The sequence below is a fragment of the Blennius ocellaris genome (assembly GCF_963422515.1).
Source record: "Blennius ocellaris genome assembly, contig: SCAFFOLD_86, whole genome shotgun sequence".
NCBI lineage: Eukaryota > Metazoa > Chordata > Actinopteri > Blenniiformes > Blenniidae > Blennius > Blennius ocellaris.
The window spans coordinates 176,287-195,951 of NW_027661851.1; the positions used below are offsets into that span (position 1 = coordinate 176,287).

Below are 19,665 nucleotides of genomic sequence, written 5' to 3' on the forward strand. Positions count from 1 at the left end.
GCGTCCTGGATGGCAACAGAGTCCTGCGTTGTCATGGAAACAGCCTGGGCCACCAATGAGATGAAAGACGTGTCATTACAGCCGTTTTTAGAATTCAACCAACAAAATGATAAATATTGAAAACATCTTTTATAGATTTGTTGGGGTCAGCGGGGACAAACAAAGACACGTGTTCTAGCGTGTTCTAGTGTGTTCTAGTGTGTTCTAGCGTGTTCTAGTGTGTTCTAGCATGTTCTAGCGTGTTCTAGTGTGTTCTAGCGTGTTCTAGTGTGTTCTAGCGTGTTGTAGCATGTAGTAGCATGTTCTAGTGTGTTCTTGCGTGTTCTAGCATGTTCTAGCATGTTCTAACGTGTTGTAGCATGTTGTAGCGTGTTCTAGCATGTTCTAGTGTGTTCTAACGTGTTGTAGCATGTTGTAGCGTGTTCTAGCATGTTCTAGTGTGTTCTAGCGTGTTGTAGCATGTAGTAGCATGTTCTAGTGTGTTCTTGCGTGTTCTAGCATGTTCTAGCATGTTCTAACGTGTTGTAGCATGTTGTAGCGTGTTCTAGCATGTTCTAGTGTGTTCTAGCGTGTTGTAGCATGTAGTAGCATGTTCTAGTGTGTTCTTGCGTGTTCTAGCATGTTCTAGCATGTTCTAACGTGTTGTAGCATGTTGTAGCGTGTTCTAGCATGTTCTAGTGTGTTCTAGCGTGTTGTAGCATGTAGTAGCATGTTCTAGTGTGTTCTTGCGTGTTCTAGCATGTTCTAGCGTGTGTGTTCTAGCGTGTGTGTTCTAGCGTGTTCTAGCATGTTCTAGGATGTTCTAGCGTGTTCCAGCATGTTCTAGTGTGTGTGTTCTAGCGTGTTCTAGCATGTTCTAGGATGTTCTAGCGTGTTCCAGCATGTTCTAGTGTGTGTGTTCTAGCGTGTTCTAGCATGTTCTAGGATGTTCTAGCGTGTTCCAGCATGTTCTAGCGTGTGTGTTCTAGCGTGTTCTAGCATGTTCTAGGATGTTCTAGCGTGTTCCAGCATGTTCTAGCGTGTGTGTTCTAGCGTGTTCTAGGATGTTCTAGCGTGTTCTCACATGGAGAACCGTTCTCGTCCTTCACGGTTCCAGGGTCTGGAGCTCACAGCTCGTGACTCACCGGCGGCAGCACGCTGTCCTCTGATTGGCTGAGCTCCGCCGTGACGTAGCCAGACTCTGCCTTGACGTCAGAGCAGAGGCGGAGCTTGGGCCTGGCCCCGCCCACCGGGGTGGACGTCACAGGCTGCTCATTGGTGGAGAGGAGACTGAGGTCCAGGGCGGCCAATCCCTGCGTGAGCTGGTCCAGACTGGGCTCCGTCTGATTGGTGGGACAGAAAGCAGCGATGAGGACGTTGTTTTGTCCTCATGAGGGTTTGTGTTTAGGACGGGACGTTACCGAGGAGTCCTCCGGCCCAGCAGGGGGCGCCGGCAGCCTGACCTCTGACCTCCGGCCTGGTCCCACACTGGTCTTCCCGCGATGCTTCGGTAAAGGCAGCGCCGCCCGGACGCTCTGGGGGACTGAAGGACGGAAGACGCAGGACAGACGCTTGTTTTTGTTTTGTTTAAAGTCCAACAAACACCGAGTCGTTGTTGATTCTGCTTTTTGTCTTTTTGTCTTTTTGTCTTTATCTGAACAATGTTTGAAAACAACAAAGACACGAGACACACAGAGCAAAGTGGACAGAAAGACTAGAGACACTTTTAAACAAGTAGAGACTGTAACCTGGGACATGAGGGACATGAGGGTCTGAATCTGAGACATGAGGGTCTGAATCTGAGACATGAGGATCTGAATCTGAGACATGAGGGTCTGAATCTGGGACATGAGGGACATGAGGGGTCTGAACCTGAGACATGAGGGTCTGAACCTGGGACATGAGGGACATGAGGGGTCTGAACCTGAGACATGAGGGTCTGAACCTGAGACATGAGGGTCTGAACCTGGGACATGAGGGACATGAGGGGTCTGAACCTGAGACATGAGGGTCTGAACCTGGGACATGAGGGACATGAGGGGTCTGAACCTGAGACATGAGGGTCTGAACCTGAGACATGAGGGTCTGAACCTGGGACATGAGGGACATGAGGGGTCTGAACCTGAGACATGAGGGTCTGAACCTGGGACATGAGGGACATGAGGGGTCTGAACCTGAGACATGAGGGTCTGAACCTGAGACATGAGGGTCTGAACCTGGGACATGAGGGACATGAGGGTCTGAACCTGGGACATGAGGGACATGAGGGGTCTGAACCTGAGACATGAGGGTCTGAACCTGAGACATGAGGGTCTGAACCTGGGACATGAGGGACATGAGGGTCTGAACCTGGGACATGAGGGACATGAGGGGTCTGAACCTGAGACATGAGGGTCTGAACCTGGGACATGAGGGACATGAGGGTCTGAACCTGGGACATGAGGGACATGAGGGGTCTGAACCTGAGACATGAGGGTCTGAACCTGGGACATGAAGGTCTGAACCTGGGACATGAGGGACATGAGGGTCTGAACCTGAGACATGATGGTCTGAACCTGGGACATGAGGGACATGAGGGGTCTGAACCTGAGACATGAGGGTCTGAACCTGGGACATGAGGGACATGAGGGTCTGAACCTGGGACATGAGGGACATGAGGGGTCGGAACCTGAGACATGAGGGTCTGAACCTGAGACATGAGGGTCTGAACCTGGGACATGAGGGACATGAGGGTCTGAACCTGAGACATGAGGGTCTGAACCTGAGACATGAAGGTCTGAACCTGGGACATGAGGGACATGAGGGGTCTGAATCTGAGACATGAGGGTCTGAACCTGGGACATGAGGGACATGAGGGGTCTGAACCTGAGACATGAGGGTCTGAACCTGAGACATGAAGGTCTGAACCTGGGACATGAGGGACATGAGGGTCTGAACCTGAGACATGAGGGTCTGAACCTGGGACATGAGGGACATGAGGGGTCTGAACCTGAGACATGAGGGTCTGAACCTGGGACATGAGGGACATGAGGGTCTGAACCTGGGACATGAGGGACATGAGGGGTCTGAACCTGAGACATGAGGGTCTGAACCTGGGACATGAGGGTCTGAACCTGGGACATGAAGGTCTGAACCTGGGACATGAGGGACATGAGGGTCTGAACCTGAGACATGAGGGTCTGAACCTGGGACATGAGGGACATGAGGGGTCTGAACCTGAGACATGAGGGTCTGAACCTGAGACATGAGGGTCTGAACCTGGGACATGAGGGACATGAGGGTCTGAACCTGGGACATGAGGGACATGAGGGGTCTGAACCTGAGACATGATGGTCTGAACCTGGGACATGAGGGACATGAGGGTCTGAACCTGGGACATGAGGGACATGAGGGGTCTGAACCTGAGACATGAAGGTCTGAACCTGGGACATGAGGGACATGAGGGTCTGAACCTGGGACATGAGGGTCTGAACCTGAGACATGAGGGTCTGAACCTGGGACATGAGGGACATGAGGGGTCTGAACCTGAGACATGAGGGACATGAGGGGTCTGAACCTGAGACATGATGGTCTGAACCTGGGACATGAGGGACATGAGGGGTCTGAACCTGAGACATGAGGGACATGAGGGGTCTGAATCTGAGACATGAGGGTCTGAACCTGGGACATGAGGGACATGAGGGGTCTGAACCTGAGACATGAGGGACATGAGGGGTCTGAATCTGAGACATGAGGGTCTGAACCTGGGACATGAGGGACATGAGGGGTCTGAACCTGGGACATGAGGGACATGAGGGGTCTGAACCTGAGACATGAGGGTCTGAACCTGAGACATGAGGGTCTGAACCTGGGACATGAGGGACATGAGGGGTCTGAACCTGAGACATGAGGGACATGAGGGGTCTGAACCTGAGACATGATGGTCTGAACCTGGGACATGAGGGACATGAGGGGTCTGAACCTGAGACATGAGGGTCTGAACCTGGGACATGAGGGACATGAGGGTCTGAACCTGGGACATGAGGGACATGAGGGGTCTGAACCTGAGACATGAGGGTCTGAACCTGAGACATGAGGGACATGAGGGGTCTGAACCTGAGACATGAGGGTCTGAACCTGGGACATGAGGGACATGAGGGTCTGAACCTGAGACATGAGGGTCTGAACCTGGGACATGAGGGACATGAGGGTCTGAACCTGAGACATGAGGGTCTGAACCTGGGACATGAGGGACATGAGGGTCTGAACCTGGGACATGAGGGACATGAGGGACATGAGGGGTCTGAACCTGAGACATGAGGGTCTGAACCTGGGACATGAGGGACATGAGGGACACGAGGGGTCTGAACCAGGACCTGAGGGCTCTGGCCCCCCAGGCCCCCAGGAGACTCACTGTGGACCCTCAGGGACCTCCAGAAGGGGGCGTGGTGGTGGAGGACCTGGTTGATGCTCCGCACGGCGCCGCGGTGTGGCGGCGGCCGCGGCCACGGCAGCGGGGGAGGGGGGTCGCCTAGCAACACGCTGGTGCACATCGCCATGGAGTCGGAGATGGAGGACAGGTTGTACCCCCCCTGAGGACACAAGGGGGACTTCAGTCCACTTGGTCAAGAGGACGGTGGAGGACGTCCGTCCAGAGGACACGGTCTCCTGGGACTTCACTCACCTCCAGGATGAGCAGGACCCGCCCCCCAGCCAGTGACGTCAGCATGTGTGTGAGGTGGGCGTATCCCTGGGGGGTCACATGGTACCCCCCCAGGGGGTCGCCCCGGGCCGCGTCGAACCCGGCAGAGACCAGGACCAGGCCCGGGTTGAACTGCAAGAGACGGGACAACCACCAATCAGACGACTCCGCCACGACCACCTGACCAGTGAGGGAGCAGACTGTCTCTCCCCGACCAATCAGACACCGTTAAGACAAACTGTCCAATAGGAGGGCTTCCTTTGGGACTGTGAGGACTGTGGGGACCTCAGAGGACTGTGGGGACCTCAGGGGACTGTGGGGACCTCAGGGGACAGTGGGGACCTCAGAGGACAGTGGGGACCTCAGGGGACTGTGGGGGCCTCAGAGGACTCCATGAGGACTGGACAACCAATGACAGGAGACATTGGGACAAACCCGGTCCAGTGACCAATCAGCCTCATCAAACACGATCAGGTGGTTCAGTTTAGTAAAACCAACCAATCTGAGGCCTCCTCAGGACTCTGACCAATCAGAGAGCTGCATTAGATATTGTGTGTACTGACTGAACGTTACTGAGTCAAAGGAACCAATGAGGCGCCGGCTGGGCTGGACCAATCAGAGGGCTTCAATCACCACACACATTTCCCTGTCATTGTTCCGGCTCTCCTGATTGGCTGAAGCTCGTTACCTCGACAGCAATCGGCATGACGACATGGTGGAAGGCAGCCAGGTAGTCCGAGTCTCCCATCCGTCCTCCACTGAACGCCACGTTGACATTAAACCCCGCCCCTTTGGCCACGCCCACCCGGTCAGGCGCCGCGTCCTCTGAAGACGGGAAGAAGACTCCGTTGTCATAGCGATGAAGGGAGATGTAGAGGACGCTGGGGACGAAGACAAGTATCAGTTACCGGAGAGCCTCTTCCTCCTCCTCCTCCTCCTCCTCTTCCTCCTCCTCCTCTTCCTCCTGCTCCTCCCTCCTCTTCCTCCTCCTCCTCCTCCTCCTCCTCCTCCTCCTCCTCCTCCTCCTCCTCCTCCTCCTCCTCCTCCTCCTCCTCCTCCTCCTCCTCCTCCTCCTCCTCCTCCTCCTCCTCCTCCTCCTCCTCCCTCCTCTTCCTCCTCCCCCCCCTCACCTGCTGTCCTCCTCAAATATGTGCTGGGTCCCGTTGCCATGGTGAACGTCCCAGTCCAGGATGAGGACCCTCAGAGGACGGGGGGACGTCTTCTGGGCGTAGCGGGCGGCCAGGGCGGCGGAGTTGAAGAGGCAGAAGCCGCAGGGGGCGTCTCTCTCTGCGTGGTGGCCAGGAGGACGCACGATGGCCACGCCGTTGCTGACCTGGGAACAGCCAATCACAGCCCGTCTGTCCACCCGTCTCAGCCTCTGATTGGCTGTCAGGTCACCATGACCCTCTATGACACAAGCCTCTGGTCAGACGTTTGTTGTTTGTTCTGATGATCAAAGTTCTGATGATCAAAGTTCTGATGATCAAAGTTCTGACGAGCAGGTCAGACTGACGCTTTGGACATTTTCACTGAGACGTCGTCTCACCAGGGGACGTCCCTGCAGCCGGACCCTACCTGTCCACTGAGGACCTGGTCCAGGACGGAGAAGCAGGACCCTACCTGTCCACTGAGGACCTGGTCCAGGACGGAGAAGCAGGACCCTACCTGTCCACTGAGGACCTGGTCCAGGACGGAGAAGCAGGACCCTACCTGTCCACTGAGGACCTGGTCCAGGACGGAGAAGCAGGACCCAGCAGCCAGACCAGCACAGGAGAAGCTCTGGTTGTTGAGGAACAGGGAGTTGAAGGTGTGAGACAGGCGGTGCAGGTCTCTGGTCTTCATGGTGGCTGTTAGCTTCATCTGCTGCACGTGCTGCACACTGCGCACACACACACACACACACACACACACACACACACACACACACACACACACACACACACACACACACACACACACACACACACACACACACACACACACACACACACACACACACACACACACACACACACACACACACACACACACACACACACACACACACACACACACACACACACACACACACTGTGAAGGCCGTCCAGCCAGAAGTGCTGAGTCATGCTCCACAGACCTGTGACACATCAGCAGCTCCTCCTCGGTGGCCCGGCGGGTCTGGACCCGGCGGCACCGGTCCAGCAGGTCCAGGTCCTGGAGTCTGAGGAGGATCTGAGAGACCCTCTGAGGCTGCTCCGGGTGGGTCCTGCAACACAGCACTGCCTCACCTGGGGGGTCACTGCCTCACCTGGAGGGTCACTGCCTCACCTGGACGCCACACCACTGCCTCACCTGGAGGGTCACTGCCTCACCTGGACGCCACACCACTGCCTCACCTGGACGCCACACCACTGCCTCACCTGGACGCCACACCACTGCCTCACCTGGACACCACAGTCACTGCCTCACCTGGACGCCACACCACTGCCTCACCTGGACGCCACACCACTGCCTCACCTGGACGCCACGGTCACTGCCTCACCTGGACGCCACGGTCACTGCCTCACCTGGACGCCACGGTCACTGCCTCACCTGGACGCCACACCACTGCCTCACCTGGACGCCACAGTCACTGCCTCACCTGGATGCCACATCACTGCCTCACCTGGACGCCACAGTCACTGCCTCACCTGGACGCCACAGTCACTGCCTCACCTGGACGCCACAGTCACTGCCTCACCTGGACGCCACAGTCACTGCCTCACCTGGACGCCACAGTCACTGCCTCACCTGGACGCCACAGGTCACTGCCTCACCTGGACGCCACACCACTGCCTCACCTGGACGCCACGGTCACTGCCTCACCTGGACGCCACACCACTGCTTCACCTGGACGCCACGGTCACTGCCTCACCTGGACTCCACATCACTGCCTCACCTGGACTCCACATCACTGCCTCACCTGGACGCCACACCACTGCCTCACCTGGACGCCACGGTCACTGCCTCACCTGGACTCCACAGTCACTGCCTCACCTGGACACCACAGTCACTGCCTCACCTGGAGGGTCACTGCCTCACCTGGACACCACAGTCACTGCCTCACCTGGACGCCACAGGTCACTGCCTCACCTGGACGCCACACCACTGCCTCACCTGGACGCCACGGTCACTGCCTCACCTGGACTACACACCACTGCCTCACCTGGACGCCACAGTCACTGCCTCACCTGGACGCCACAGTCACTGCCTCACCTGGACGCCACGGTCACCGCCTCACCTGGACTCCACATCACTGCCTCACCTGGACGCCACAGTCACTGCCTCACCTGGACGCCACGGTCACTGCCTCACCTGGACGCCACACCACTGCCTCACCTGGACTCCACATCACTGCCTCACCTGGACGCCACATCACTGCCTCACCTGGAGGGTCACTGCCTCACCTGGACTCCACAGTCACTGCCTCACCTGGACTCCACACCACTGCTTCACCTGGACGCCACGGTCACTGCCTCACCTGGACTCCACATCACTGCCTCACCTGGACGCCACACCACTGCCTCACCTGGACGCCACGGTCACTGCCTCACCTGGACTCCACAGTCACTGCCTCACCTGGACACCACACCACTGCCTCACCTGGACACCACAGTCACTGCCTCACCTGGAGGGTCACTGCCTCACCTGGACACCACAGTCACTGCCTCACCTGGACGCCACAGGTCACTGCCTCACCTGGACGCCACACCACTGCCTCACCTGGACGCCACGGTCACTGCCTCACCTGGACTACACACCACTGCCTCACCTGGACGCCACAGTCACTGCCTCACCTGGACGCCACGGTCACCGCCTCACCTGGACGCCACACCACTGCCTCACCTGGACGCCACAGTCACTGCCTCACCTGGACGCCACGGTCACTGCCTCACCTGGACGCCACACCACTGCCTCACCTGGACTCCACATCACTGCCTCACCTGGACGCCACATCACTGCCTCACCTGGAGGGTCACTGCCTCACCTGGACTCCACAGTCACTGCCTCACCTGGACTCCACACCACTGCTTCACCTGGACGCCACGGTCACTGCCTCACCTGGACTCCACATCACTGCCTCACCTGGACGCCACACCACTGCCTCACCTGGACGCCACGGTCACTGCCTCACCTGGACTCCACAGTCACTGCCTCACCTGGACACCACACCACTGCCTCACCTGGACACCACAGTCACTGCCTCACCTGGAGGGTCACTGCCTCACCTGGACACCACAGTCACTGCCTCACCTGGACGCCACAGGTCACTGCCTCACCTGGACGCCACACCACTGCCTCACCTGGACGCCACGGTCACTGCCTCACCTGGACTACACACCACTGCCTCACCTGGACGCCACAGTCACTGCCTCACCTGGACGCCACGGTCACCGCCTCACCTGGACGCCACACCACTGCCTCACCTGGACGCCACAGTCACTGCCTCACCTGGACGCCACGGTCACTGCCTCACCTGGACGCCACACCACTGCCTCACCTGGACTCCACATCACTGCCTCACCTGGACGCCACATCACTGCCTCACCTGGAGGGTCACTGCCTCACCTGGACTCCACAGTCACTGCCTCACCTGGACTCCACAGTCACTGCCTCACCTGGACTCCACAGGTCACTGCCTCACCTGGACTCCACAGGTCACTGCCTCACCTGGACTCCACAGTCACTGCCTCACCTGGACTCCACAGGTCACTGCCTCACCTGGACGCCACATCACTGCCTCACCTGGACTCCACATCACTGCCTCACCTGGACTCCACATCACTGCCTCACCTGGACTCCACAGGTCACTGCCTCACCTGGACTCCACAGTCACTGCCTCACCTGGACTCCACATCACTGCCTCACCTGGACTCCACATCACTGCCTCACCTGGACTCCACATCACTGCCTCACCTGGACTCCACATCACTGCCTCACCTGGACTCCACAGGTCACTGCCTCACCTGGACGCCACATCACTGCCTCACCTGGACTCCACATCACTGCCTCACCTGGACTCCACATCACTGCCTCACCTGGACTCCACAGGTCACTGCCTCACCTGGACTCCACAGTCACTGCCTCACCTGGACTCCACACCACTGCCTCACCTGGACTCCACATCACTGCCTCACCTGGACTCCACATCACTGCCTCACCTGGACTCCACAGTCACTGCCTCACCTGGACACCACAGTCACTGCCTCACCTGGACTCCACAGTCACTGCCTCACCTGGACTCCACAGTCACTGCCTCACCTGGACTCCACAGTCACTGCCTCACCTGGACGCCACATCACTGCCTCACCTGGACTCCACAGTCACTGCCTCACCTGGACGCCACATCACTGCCTCACCTGGACTCCACATCACTGCCTCACCTGGACTCCACATCACTGCCTCACCTGGACTCCACATCACTGCCTCACCTGGACTCCACAGTCACTGCCTCACCTGGACACCACAGTCACTGCCTCACCTGGACTCCACAGTCACTGCCTCACCTGGACACCACAGTCACTGCCTCACCTGGACGCCACACCACTGCCTCACCTGGACGCCACACCACTGCCTCACCTGGACGCCACACCACTGCCTCACCTGGACGCCACAGTCACTGCCTCACCTGGACGCCACAGTCACTGCCTCACCTGGACGCCACAGTCACTGCCTCACCTGGACGCCACAGTCACTGCCTCACCTGGACGCCACATCACTGCCTCACCTGGACGCCACAGTCACTGCCTCACCTGGACGCCACAGTCACTGCCTCACCTGGACACCACAGTCACTGCCTCACCTGGACGCCACAGTCACTGCCTCACCTGGACGCCACAGTCACTGCCTCACCTGGACGCCACAGGTCACTGCCTCACCTGGACGCCACACCACTGCCTCACCTGGACGCCACGGTCACTGCCTCACCTGGACGCCACACCACTGCTTCACCTGGACGCCACGGTCACTGCCTCACCTGGACTCCACATCACTGCCTCACCTGGACTCCACATCACTGCCTCACCTGGACGCCACACCACTGCCTCACCTGGACGCCACGGTCACTGCCTCACCTGGACTCCACAGTCACTGCCTCACCTGGACACCACACCACTGCCTCACCTGGACACCACAGTCACTGCCTCACCTGGAGGGTCACTGCCTCACCTGGACACCACAGTCACTGCCTCACCTGGACGCCACAGGTCACTGCCTCACCTGGACGCCACACCACTGCCTCACCTGGACGCCACGGTCACTGCCTCACCTGGACTACACACCACTGCCTCACCTGGACGCCACAGTCACTGCCTCACCTGGACGCCACGGTCACCGCCTCACCTGGACGCCACACCACTGCCTCACCTGGACGCCACAGTCACTGCCTCACCTGGACGCCACGGTCACTGCCTCACCTGGACGCCACGGTCACTGCCTCACCTGGACGCCACACCACTGCCTCACCTGGACTCCACATCACTGCCTCACCTGGACGCCACATCACTGCCTCACCTGGAGGGTCACTGCCTCACCTGGACTCCACAGTCACTGCTTCACCTGGACGCCACGGTCACTGCCTCACCTGGACTCCACATCACTGCCTCACCTGGACTCCACATCACTGCCTCACCTGGACGCCACACCACTGCCTCACCTGGACGCCACGGTCACTGCCTCACCTGGACTCCACAGTCACTGCCTCACCTGGACACCACACCACTGCCTCACCTGGACACCACAGTCACTGCCTCACCTGGAGGGTCACTGCCTCACCTGGACACCACAGTCACTGCCTCACCTGGACGCCACAGGTCACTGCCTCACCTGGACGCCACACCACTGCCTCACCTGGACGCCACGGTCACTGCCTCACCTGGACTCCACACCACTGCCTCACCTGGACGCCACAGTCACTGCCTCACCTGGACGCCACACCACTGCCTCACCTGGACGCCACACCACTGCCTCACCTGGACGCCACAGTCACTGCCTCACCTGGACGCCACGGTCACCGCCTCACCTGGACGCCACACCACTGCCTCACCTGGACGCCACAGTCACTGCCTCACCTGGACGCCACACCACTGCCTCACCTGGACTCCACATCACTGCCTCACCTGGACGCCACATCACTGCCTCACCTGGAGGGTCACTGCCTCACCTGGACTCCACAGTCACTGCCTCACCTGGACTCCACAGTCACTGCCTCACCTGGACTCCACAGTCACTGCCTCACCTGGACTCCACAGTCACTGCCTCACCTGGACTCCACAGTCACTGCCTCACCTGGACTCCACAGGTCACTGCCTCACCTGGACTCCACAGTCACTGCCTCACCTGGACTCCACAGGTCACTGCCTCACCTGGACGCCACATCACTGCCTCACCTGGACTCCACATCACTGCCTCACCTGGACTCCACATCACTGCCTCACCTGGACTCCACAGGTCACTGCCTCACCTGGACTCCACAGTCACTGCCTCACCTGGACTCCACATCACTGCCTCACCTGGACTCCACATCACTGCCTCACCTGGACTCCACATCACTGCCTCACCTGGACTCCACATCACTGCCTCACCTGGACTCCACAGTCACTGCCTCACCTGGACACCACAGTCACTGCCTCACCTGGACTCCACAGTCACTGCCTCACCTGGACTCCACAGTCACTGCCTCACCTGGACTCCACAGTCACTGCCTCACCTGGACGCCACATCACTGCCTCACCTGGACTCCACAGTCACTGCCTCACCTGGACGCCACATCACTGCCTCACCTGGACTCCACATCACTGCCTCACCTGGACTCCACATCACTGCCTCACCTGGACTCCACATCACTGCCTCACCTGGACTCCACATCACTGCCTCACCTGGACTCCACAGTCACTGCCTCACCTGGACACCACAGTCACTGCCTCACCTGGACTCCACAGTCACTGCCTCACCTGGACTCCACAGTCACTGCCTCACCTGGACGCCACATCACTGCCTCACCTGGACTCCACAGTCACTGCCTCACCTGGACGCCACATCACTGCCTCACCTGGACGCCACAGTCACTGCCTCACCTGGACTCCACAGTCACTGCCTCACCTGGACTCCACATCACTGCCTCACCTGGACGCCACAGTCACTGCCTCACCTGGACTCCACAGTCACTGCCTCACCTGGACGCCACATCACTGCCTCACCTGGACTCCACATCACTGCCTCACCTGGACGCCACAGTCACTGCCTCACCTGGACTCCACAGTCACTGCCTCACCTGGACGCCACATCACTGCCTCACCTGGACTCCACATCACTGCCTCACCTGGACTCCACAGTCACTGCCTCACCTGGACACCACAGTCACTGCCTCACCTGGACTCCACAGTCACTGCCTCACCTGGACTCCACAGTCACTGCCTCACCTGGACTCCACAGTCACTGCCTCACCTGGACGCCACATCACTGCCTCACCTGGACTCCACAGTCACTGCCTCACCTGGACGCCACATCACTGCCTCACCTGGACTCCACATCACTGCCTCACCTGGACTCCACATCACTGCCTCACCTGGACTCCACATCACTGCCTCACCTGGACTCCACATCACTGCCTCACCTGGACTCCACAGTCACTGCCTCACCTGGACACCACAGTCACTGCCTCACCTGGACTCCACAGTCACTGCCTCACCTGGACTCCACAGTCACTGCCTCACCTGGACGCCACATCACTGCCTCACCTGGACTCCACAGTCACTGCCTCACCTGGACGCCACATCACTGCCTCACCTGGACGCCACAGTCACTGCCTCACCTGGACTCCACAGTCACTGCCTCACCTGGACTCCACATCACTGCCTCACCTGGACGCCACAGTCACTGCCTCACCTGGACTCCACAGTCACTGCCTCACCTGGACGCCACATCACTGCCTCACCTGGACTCCACATCACTGCCTCACCTGGACGCCACATCACCGCCTCACCTGGACTCCACACGGGGCTCACGCTGACTCACCTGTCCCACAGGTTGAAATGCTCCATCATCTTCTCGTCGTAGGCCAGACCTGTTGCCGTGGCAACGGGAGGGTCCAGACCAGCCTCAGTCCTCTGATTGGACGTGTCTCTGACGGCGTCTCCTGGGGACGACGAAGTGCCGTCTGAAAAATAACCTTCCATTACTGTCACACCTCCCACTGAAGCTAGCCAAGCTAGCACTGTGTGTGTGTGTGTGTGTGTGCTACCTAGCACTTGCAGAGAGGCCCAGTGTGGGTACAGGGCTGAGATGGTCTCTGAGAGGGACTGCAGGGCGCTGAGAGAGACAGGATGTGATGTCAGCAGAAACACCGAGGCTGTAAAAAGCTCAGATCCTCTCTGAAGTCAATCCTAATCTTTAACGCCGAGTCAGCACAGTGCATCAAACAGCAGAGAGGTTTTACCTGTGGCAGGGCTCTAAAGGTGCAGCCAGACCAGGACACGCCCCCCCCAGCAGGGCGCTAACGCAGGCTGCAGCGCCCTCTGCTGTCGCCTGCAGGTTATAACCTCCCTGCAACACACACACGGAATACACACTCTGTGTGTGTGTGTGTGTGTGCGTGTTCAGGTGTGTGTGTTCGGGTGTGTGTTCGGGTGTGTGTTCAGGTGTGTGTTCAGGTGTGTGTTCGGGTGTGTGTGTTCGGGTGTGTGTGTTCAGGTGTGTGTTCAGGTGTGTGTTCGGGTGTGTGTTCAGGTGTGTGTGTTCAGGTGTGTGTGTTCAGGTGTGTGTGTTCGGGTGTGTGTTCAGGTGTGTGTTCAGGTGTGTGTTCAGGTGTGTGTGTTCGGGTGTGTGTGTTCGGGTGTGTGTGTTCGAGTGTGTGTGTTCAGGTGTGTGTGTTCGGGTGTGTGTGTTCGGGTGTGTGTGTTCGGGTGTGTGTGTTCGAGTGTGTGTGTTCAGGTGTGTGTTCAGGTGTGTGTTCAGGTGTGTGTTCAGGTGTGTGTTCAGGTGTGTGTGTTCAGGTGTGTGTTCAGGTGTGTGTTCAGGTGTGTGTTCAGGTGTGTGTGTTCAGGTGTGTGTGTTCAGGTGTGTGTTCAGGTGTGTGTGTTCAGGTGTGTGTTCAGGTGTGTGTTCAGGTGTGTGTGTTCAGGTGTGTGTTCAGGTGTGTGTTCAGGTGTGTGTTCAGGTGTGTGTTCAGGTGTGTGTGTTCAGGTGTGTGTTCAGGTGTGTTACCTCCAGGGCGAGAACGAGGCGACCTTCAGCCAAACTCATCAGCATGTGAGTCAAAACATGGAAACACTGGGGACTCACACACATCTCCCCCTACACACACACACACACACACACACACACACACACACACACACACACGGTCAGTGATAATGGTGTGTGTCAGTGTCACCATGTTGTTTGGAGGAGTTTCACCTTCGGGTCTCCAGCAGCAGCGTCAAATCCTGCAGAGACCAGAACCAGCTGGGGCTGGAACTGGAGACACACACACACACACACACACACACACACACACACACACACACACACACACACACACACACACACACACACACACACACACACACACACACACACACACACACACACACACACACACACACACACACACACACACACACACACACACACACACACACGACCATGTCTGTGGCTGCATGACGCAACTGTGTCTTTGTCACTTCATGAGATCTGAACATGAACAAAACTGTGTGTGTGTGTGTGTGTGTGTGTGTGTGTGTGTGTGTGTGTGTGTGTGTGTGTGTGTGTGTGTGTTACCTCATAGGCTACAGGAAGCAGCAGCTGTAAAAAAGCAGTGATGTAATCTCCGTCCTTCATCCCCGTCTGAAAGACACACACACACACACACACACACACACACACACACACACACACACACACACACACACACACACACACACACACACACACACACACACACACACACACACACACAGACTCTTCTCAGTAACCTCCACCCGCTGGTGCTGCACCCAGAGGACAAACAAGCCCCCACTGCCCTGTGGCGTTCTGCCTTGTCCTCAGACCCCCCCCCCCCCCCCCCCCCCCCCCGTCCCCAGACCCCCCCAGGACCCACCTGGTTCCAGGGCAGGTTGATGTTCCTGCCTGCAGCCCCTCCCCCCCCCACCGCCTCGCTGCTGGACTCTGGCAGGTGAGGCCAGAAGGAACCTCGCTCATACCTGTGGACACTGAAGTACACAACACTGACACACACACACACACACACACACACACACACACACACACACACACACACACACACACACACACACACACACACACACGCAGGTGAGACAGAGTTGTTGGTGTTCAGATCTCATCAAGTGTCAACAGATACCTGGGATCGTCCTGGAAGACGTCCTGGATGCCTTGACCATGATGGACGTCCCAGTCCACGATCAGCACCCTGACACACACACACACACACACACACACACACACACACACACACACACACACACACACACACACACACACACACACACACACACACACACACACACACACACACACACACACACACAGTTCAGCAGGTGTTGTCCTGCAGTACCAGTTTCCACCACCAGGTGCTCCACCACCTGCAGTGGTTGTGTGAAATAAGAACGATCAAGGAAGCAGGTGTGACCAGAACGTCTCCTGTCCTCTTCCAGCTGACGGAGGAGCTACCTGACGGAGGAGTTACCTGCTGACGGAGTGTTACCTGATGGAGGAGTTACCTGCTGACGGAGTGTTACCTGACGGAGGAGCTACCTGCTGACGGAGTGTTGCCTGACGGAGGAGTTACCTGCTGACGGAGTGTTACCTGATGGAGGAGTTACCTGCTGACGGAGTGTTACCTGACGGAGGAGCTACCTGCTGACGGAGTGTTGCCTGACGGAGGAGTTACCTGCTGACGGAGTGTCTGGTCTGGGCGTATCGAGCTGCAATGGCCACGTTGTTGAAGACACAGAAGCCGTTACAGCGGTCGGCCTGAGAGTGGTGACCTGGAGGTCTGGAGAAGACCCTGGTCAGACCCTGGTCTCCATGGCAACGCCAACACACACCGACAAGTGTTTCCTGTCATAGCAACCTATCTGCAGGGGCAACCTCACTGACCACCTGTCCCTTCCTTCATCGCCGTGGCAACGTCACTGCCCCCCTGTCCCTTCCTTCATCGCCGTGGCAACCTCACTGACCACCTGTCCCTTCCTTCATCGCCGTGGCAACCTCACTGCCCCCCTGTCCCTTCCTTCATTGCCGTGGAAACCTCACTGACCACCTGTCCCTTCCTTCATCGCCGTGGCAACCTCACTGCCCCCCTGTCCCTTCCTTCATTGCCGTGGCAACCTCACTGACCACCTGTCCCTTCCTTCATCGCCGTGGCAACCTCACTGACCCCCTGTCCCTTCCTTCATCGCCGTGGCAACCTCACTGACCACCTGTCCCTTCCTTCATCGCCGTGGCAACCTCACTGACCCCCTGTCCCTTCCTTCGTCGCCGTGGCAACCTCACTGACCCCCTGTCCCTTCCTTCATCGCCGTGGCAACCTCACTGACCCCTGTCCCTTCCTTCATCGCCGTGGCAACCTCACTGACCCCCTGTCCCTTCCTTCATCGCCGTGGCAACCTCACTGACCCCCTGTCCCTTCCTTCATCGCCGTGGCAACCTCACTGACCCCCTGTCCCTTCCTTCATCGCCGTGGCAACCTCACTGACCACCTGTCCCTTCCTTCATCGCCGTGGCAACCTCACTGCCCCCCTGTCCCTTCCTTCATCGCCGTGGCAACCTCATTGACCCCCTGTCCCTTCCTTCATCGCCGTGGCAACCTCACTGACCCCCTGTCCCTTCCTTCATCGCCGTGGCAACCTCACTGACCACCTGTCCCTTCCTTCATCGCCGTGGCAACCTCACTGCCCCCCTGCAGCTCCACACGGCCTCTGAATTATTCTGCTTCTTCTGACTTCAGGGATTCAAAATTAATCTACGCTGCAAATTAAAAACTAATTTTGAGCTTTTTTTTAAAAAGTTCCCGTTGTTACCTGATGATGGCGAAACCGTTCCTGAGCTCTGAGGTCACGACCCCGTCGACCAGCTGGAGGACCGCACCCACCGCCGACACACTCACATGGAAGGTCTCCTAACACACACACACACACACACACACACACACACACACACACACACACACACACACCTTTGCATCAACACTGATACTGAGTGAAGTTCAGGATCAGAGCCACAAGGTGGAGCAGTGGTTGGTGCTCTGGCCTCACATCCAGAGGTTGTGGGTTCAAGTCCATGTGGGTCATTCAGTCTGAATTTCCCCTCGGAGATCAAACAGATCAAATCAAACCTGCTGCCGTTCTACACTGTAAACGTGGGTGAAGCACCCTGAGGGTGGAGCTCGGCTCTTACAGGGTGGAGGTACACCGAGTCGAAGGTCTCAGACAGAGCCTGCAGTTCAGCCTCCGTCATCTCCTCCGTCGCTCGTATGGCGTCCACATGGCGCTTCCTGTGGCGGCGCAAGACGGAGGTTATATCCCAGGTCATGGAGGGTGACGGAGGAGTGACGGAGGAGAGACGGAGGGACTCACGTGTGGACCAGCAGCAGCTCCTCTTCACTAGCGTCTCGGGGCTAAAAGAGAAATGTGGTTCAGGTTCAGGTTTAACAGGTGAACAGTAAAAGGAGGACCGGAGTCCTGCAGAGTCCTGGACCTGGACTCTGACGCAGCGCCGCAGCAGGTCTCGTCTCTCCAGCTCCTCCATGATGGACGTCACTCTGCCGGGACACTCTGGGTGTCTGGAGGGACAGGGACTGTCTGTTACTGTCTGGTTCTGGTCTGTTACTGTCTGGTACTGGTCTGGTCCTGGTCTGTTACTGTCTGGTCCTGGTCCTGGTCTCACCCTGGATCCCACAGGTTGTGATGACGGGTGAACATCTGGGAATAAACCAGGCCGGTTCCAGCTGCTGAACTGGAGACTCTCTGGAGAGGAGGAGAAACATGAAGGAGGTGAAACATGATGAAGGAGGTGAAACATGAAGGAGGTGAAACATGAAGGAGGTGAAACGATGAAGCTTCATCTCCACTCAGTGTTTCTCACCAGTGAACTCAGTTTGCTGCTCAGCACCTCCTCCTGCTCCTCCTGCTCCTCCTGCTTCACTCTGCTCCGGTTCATCCTCCCTCTCCTCTTCACCTCCTGCAGGCTGCTGCTACTTCCTCCTCTTCCTGCTCTTCCTCCTCCTCCTCCTCTCCCTCCTCCTCCTGCTCTTCCTCCTCCTGCTGCTCTTCCTCCTCCTCCTCCTCCTCCCTCCTTGCCCTTACTCCTGCAGGAGGTCTGCTGCAGATGAGAAAAGGAGGTTAAAGTCCAGCAGAGTTTAAAGCTCAACTAGAGTCAGTCATTAACAGTAGAACACAGTAGAACCACACAGTAGAACCACAGTAGAACCACACAGGAGAATCACTCAGGAGAACCACAGGAGAACCACACAGTAGAACCACAGTAGAACCACACAGGAGAATCACTCAGGAGAACCACACAGTAGAACACAGTAGAACCACACAGGAGAATCACTCAGGAGAACCACAGGAGAATCACTCAGGAGAACCACTCAGGAGAATCACTCAGGAGAACCACAGTAGAACCACACAGGAGAATCACTCAGGAGAACCACAGGAGAATCACTCAGGAGAACCACAGGAGAATCACTCAGGAGAATCACTCAGGAGAATCACTCAGGAGAACCACACAGGAGAATCACTCAGGAGAACCACACAGGAGAACCACAGGAGAATCACTCAGGAGAACCACACAGGAGAATCACTCAGGAGAATCACTCAGGAGAATCACTCAGGAGAACCACACAGGAGAATCACTCAGGAGAACCACACAGGAGAACCACAGGAGAATCACTCAGGAGAATCACACAGGAGAATCACTCAGGAGAACCACACAGGAGAATCACTCAGGAGAATCACTCAGGAGAACCACACAGGAGAATCACTCAG

General features: G+C 57.6%; 1 protein-coding gene across 1 annotated transcript in view; it reads right to left on the bottom strand.

Annotated features, from left to right (window-relative positions):
- hdac6 (histone deacetylase 6) overlaps positions 1-18,945 on the bottom strand; it is a 21,436-nt gene extending 2,491 nt beyond the window's left edge. The window contains exons 1-24 of the mRNA XM_080522233.1: positions 18,761-18,945; positions 18,563-18,642; positions 18,374-18,458; positions 18,253-18,293; positions 18,074-18,170; positions 17,698-17,795; positions 16,566-16,670; positions 16,017-16,085; positions 15,756-15,882; positions 15,437-15,502; positions 15,074-15,133; positions 14,882-14,971; positions 14,115-14,221; positions 13,920-13,987; positions 13,694-13,835; positions 6,777-6,905; positions 6,371-6,539; positions 5,791-5,993; positions 5,349-5,541; positions 4,643-4,792; positions 4,373-4,550; positions 1,401-1,522; positions 1,125-1,322; positions 1-44 (exon numbers count right to left, since the gene is read on the bottom strand). The exon at positions 1-44 is cut by the window's left edge and continues 397 nt beyond it. Coding sequence (XP_080378359.1) covers positions 1-44; positions 1,125-1,322; positions 1,401-1,522; positions 4,373-4,550; positions 4,643-4,792; positions 5,349-5,541; positions 5,791-5,993; positions 6,371-6,539; positions 6,777-6,905; positions 13,694-13,835; positions 13,920-13,987; positions 14,115-14,221; positions 14,882-14,971; positions 15,074-15,133; positions 15,437-15,502; positions 15,756-15,882; positions 16,017-16,085; positions 16,566-16,670; positions 17,698-17,795; positions 18,074-18,170; positions 18,253-18,293; positions 18,374-18,458; positions 18,563-18,642; positions 18,761-18,835 — 2,696 coding nt within the window. The 5' untranslated portion in view covers positions 18,836-18,945. The remainder of the gene's footprint in view (positions 45-1,124; positions 1,323-1,400; positions 1,523-4,372; positions 4,551-4,642; positions 4,793-5,348; positions 5,542-5,790; positions 5,994-6,370; positions 6,540-6,776; positions 6,906-13,693; positions 13,836-13,919; positions 13,988-14,114; positions 14,222-14,881; positions 14,972-15,073; positions 15,134-15,436; positions 15,503-15,755; positions 15,883-16,016; positions 16,086-16,565; positions 16,671-17,697; positions 17,796-18,073; positions 18,171-18,252; positions 18,294-18,373; positions 18,459-18,562; positions 18,643-18,760) is intronic.
- Positions 18,946-19,665: the final 720 nt, after the last annotated feature.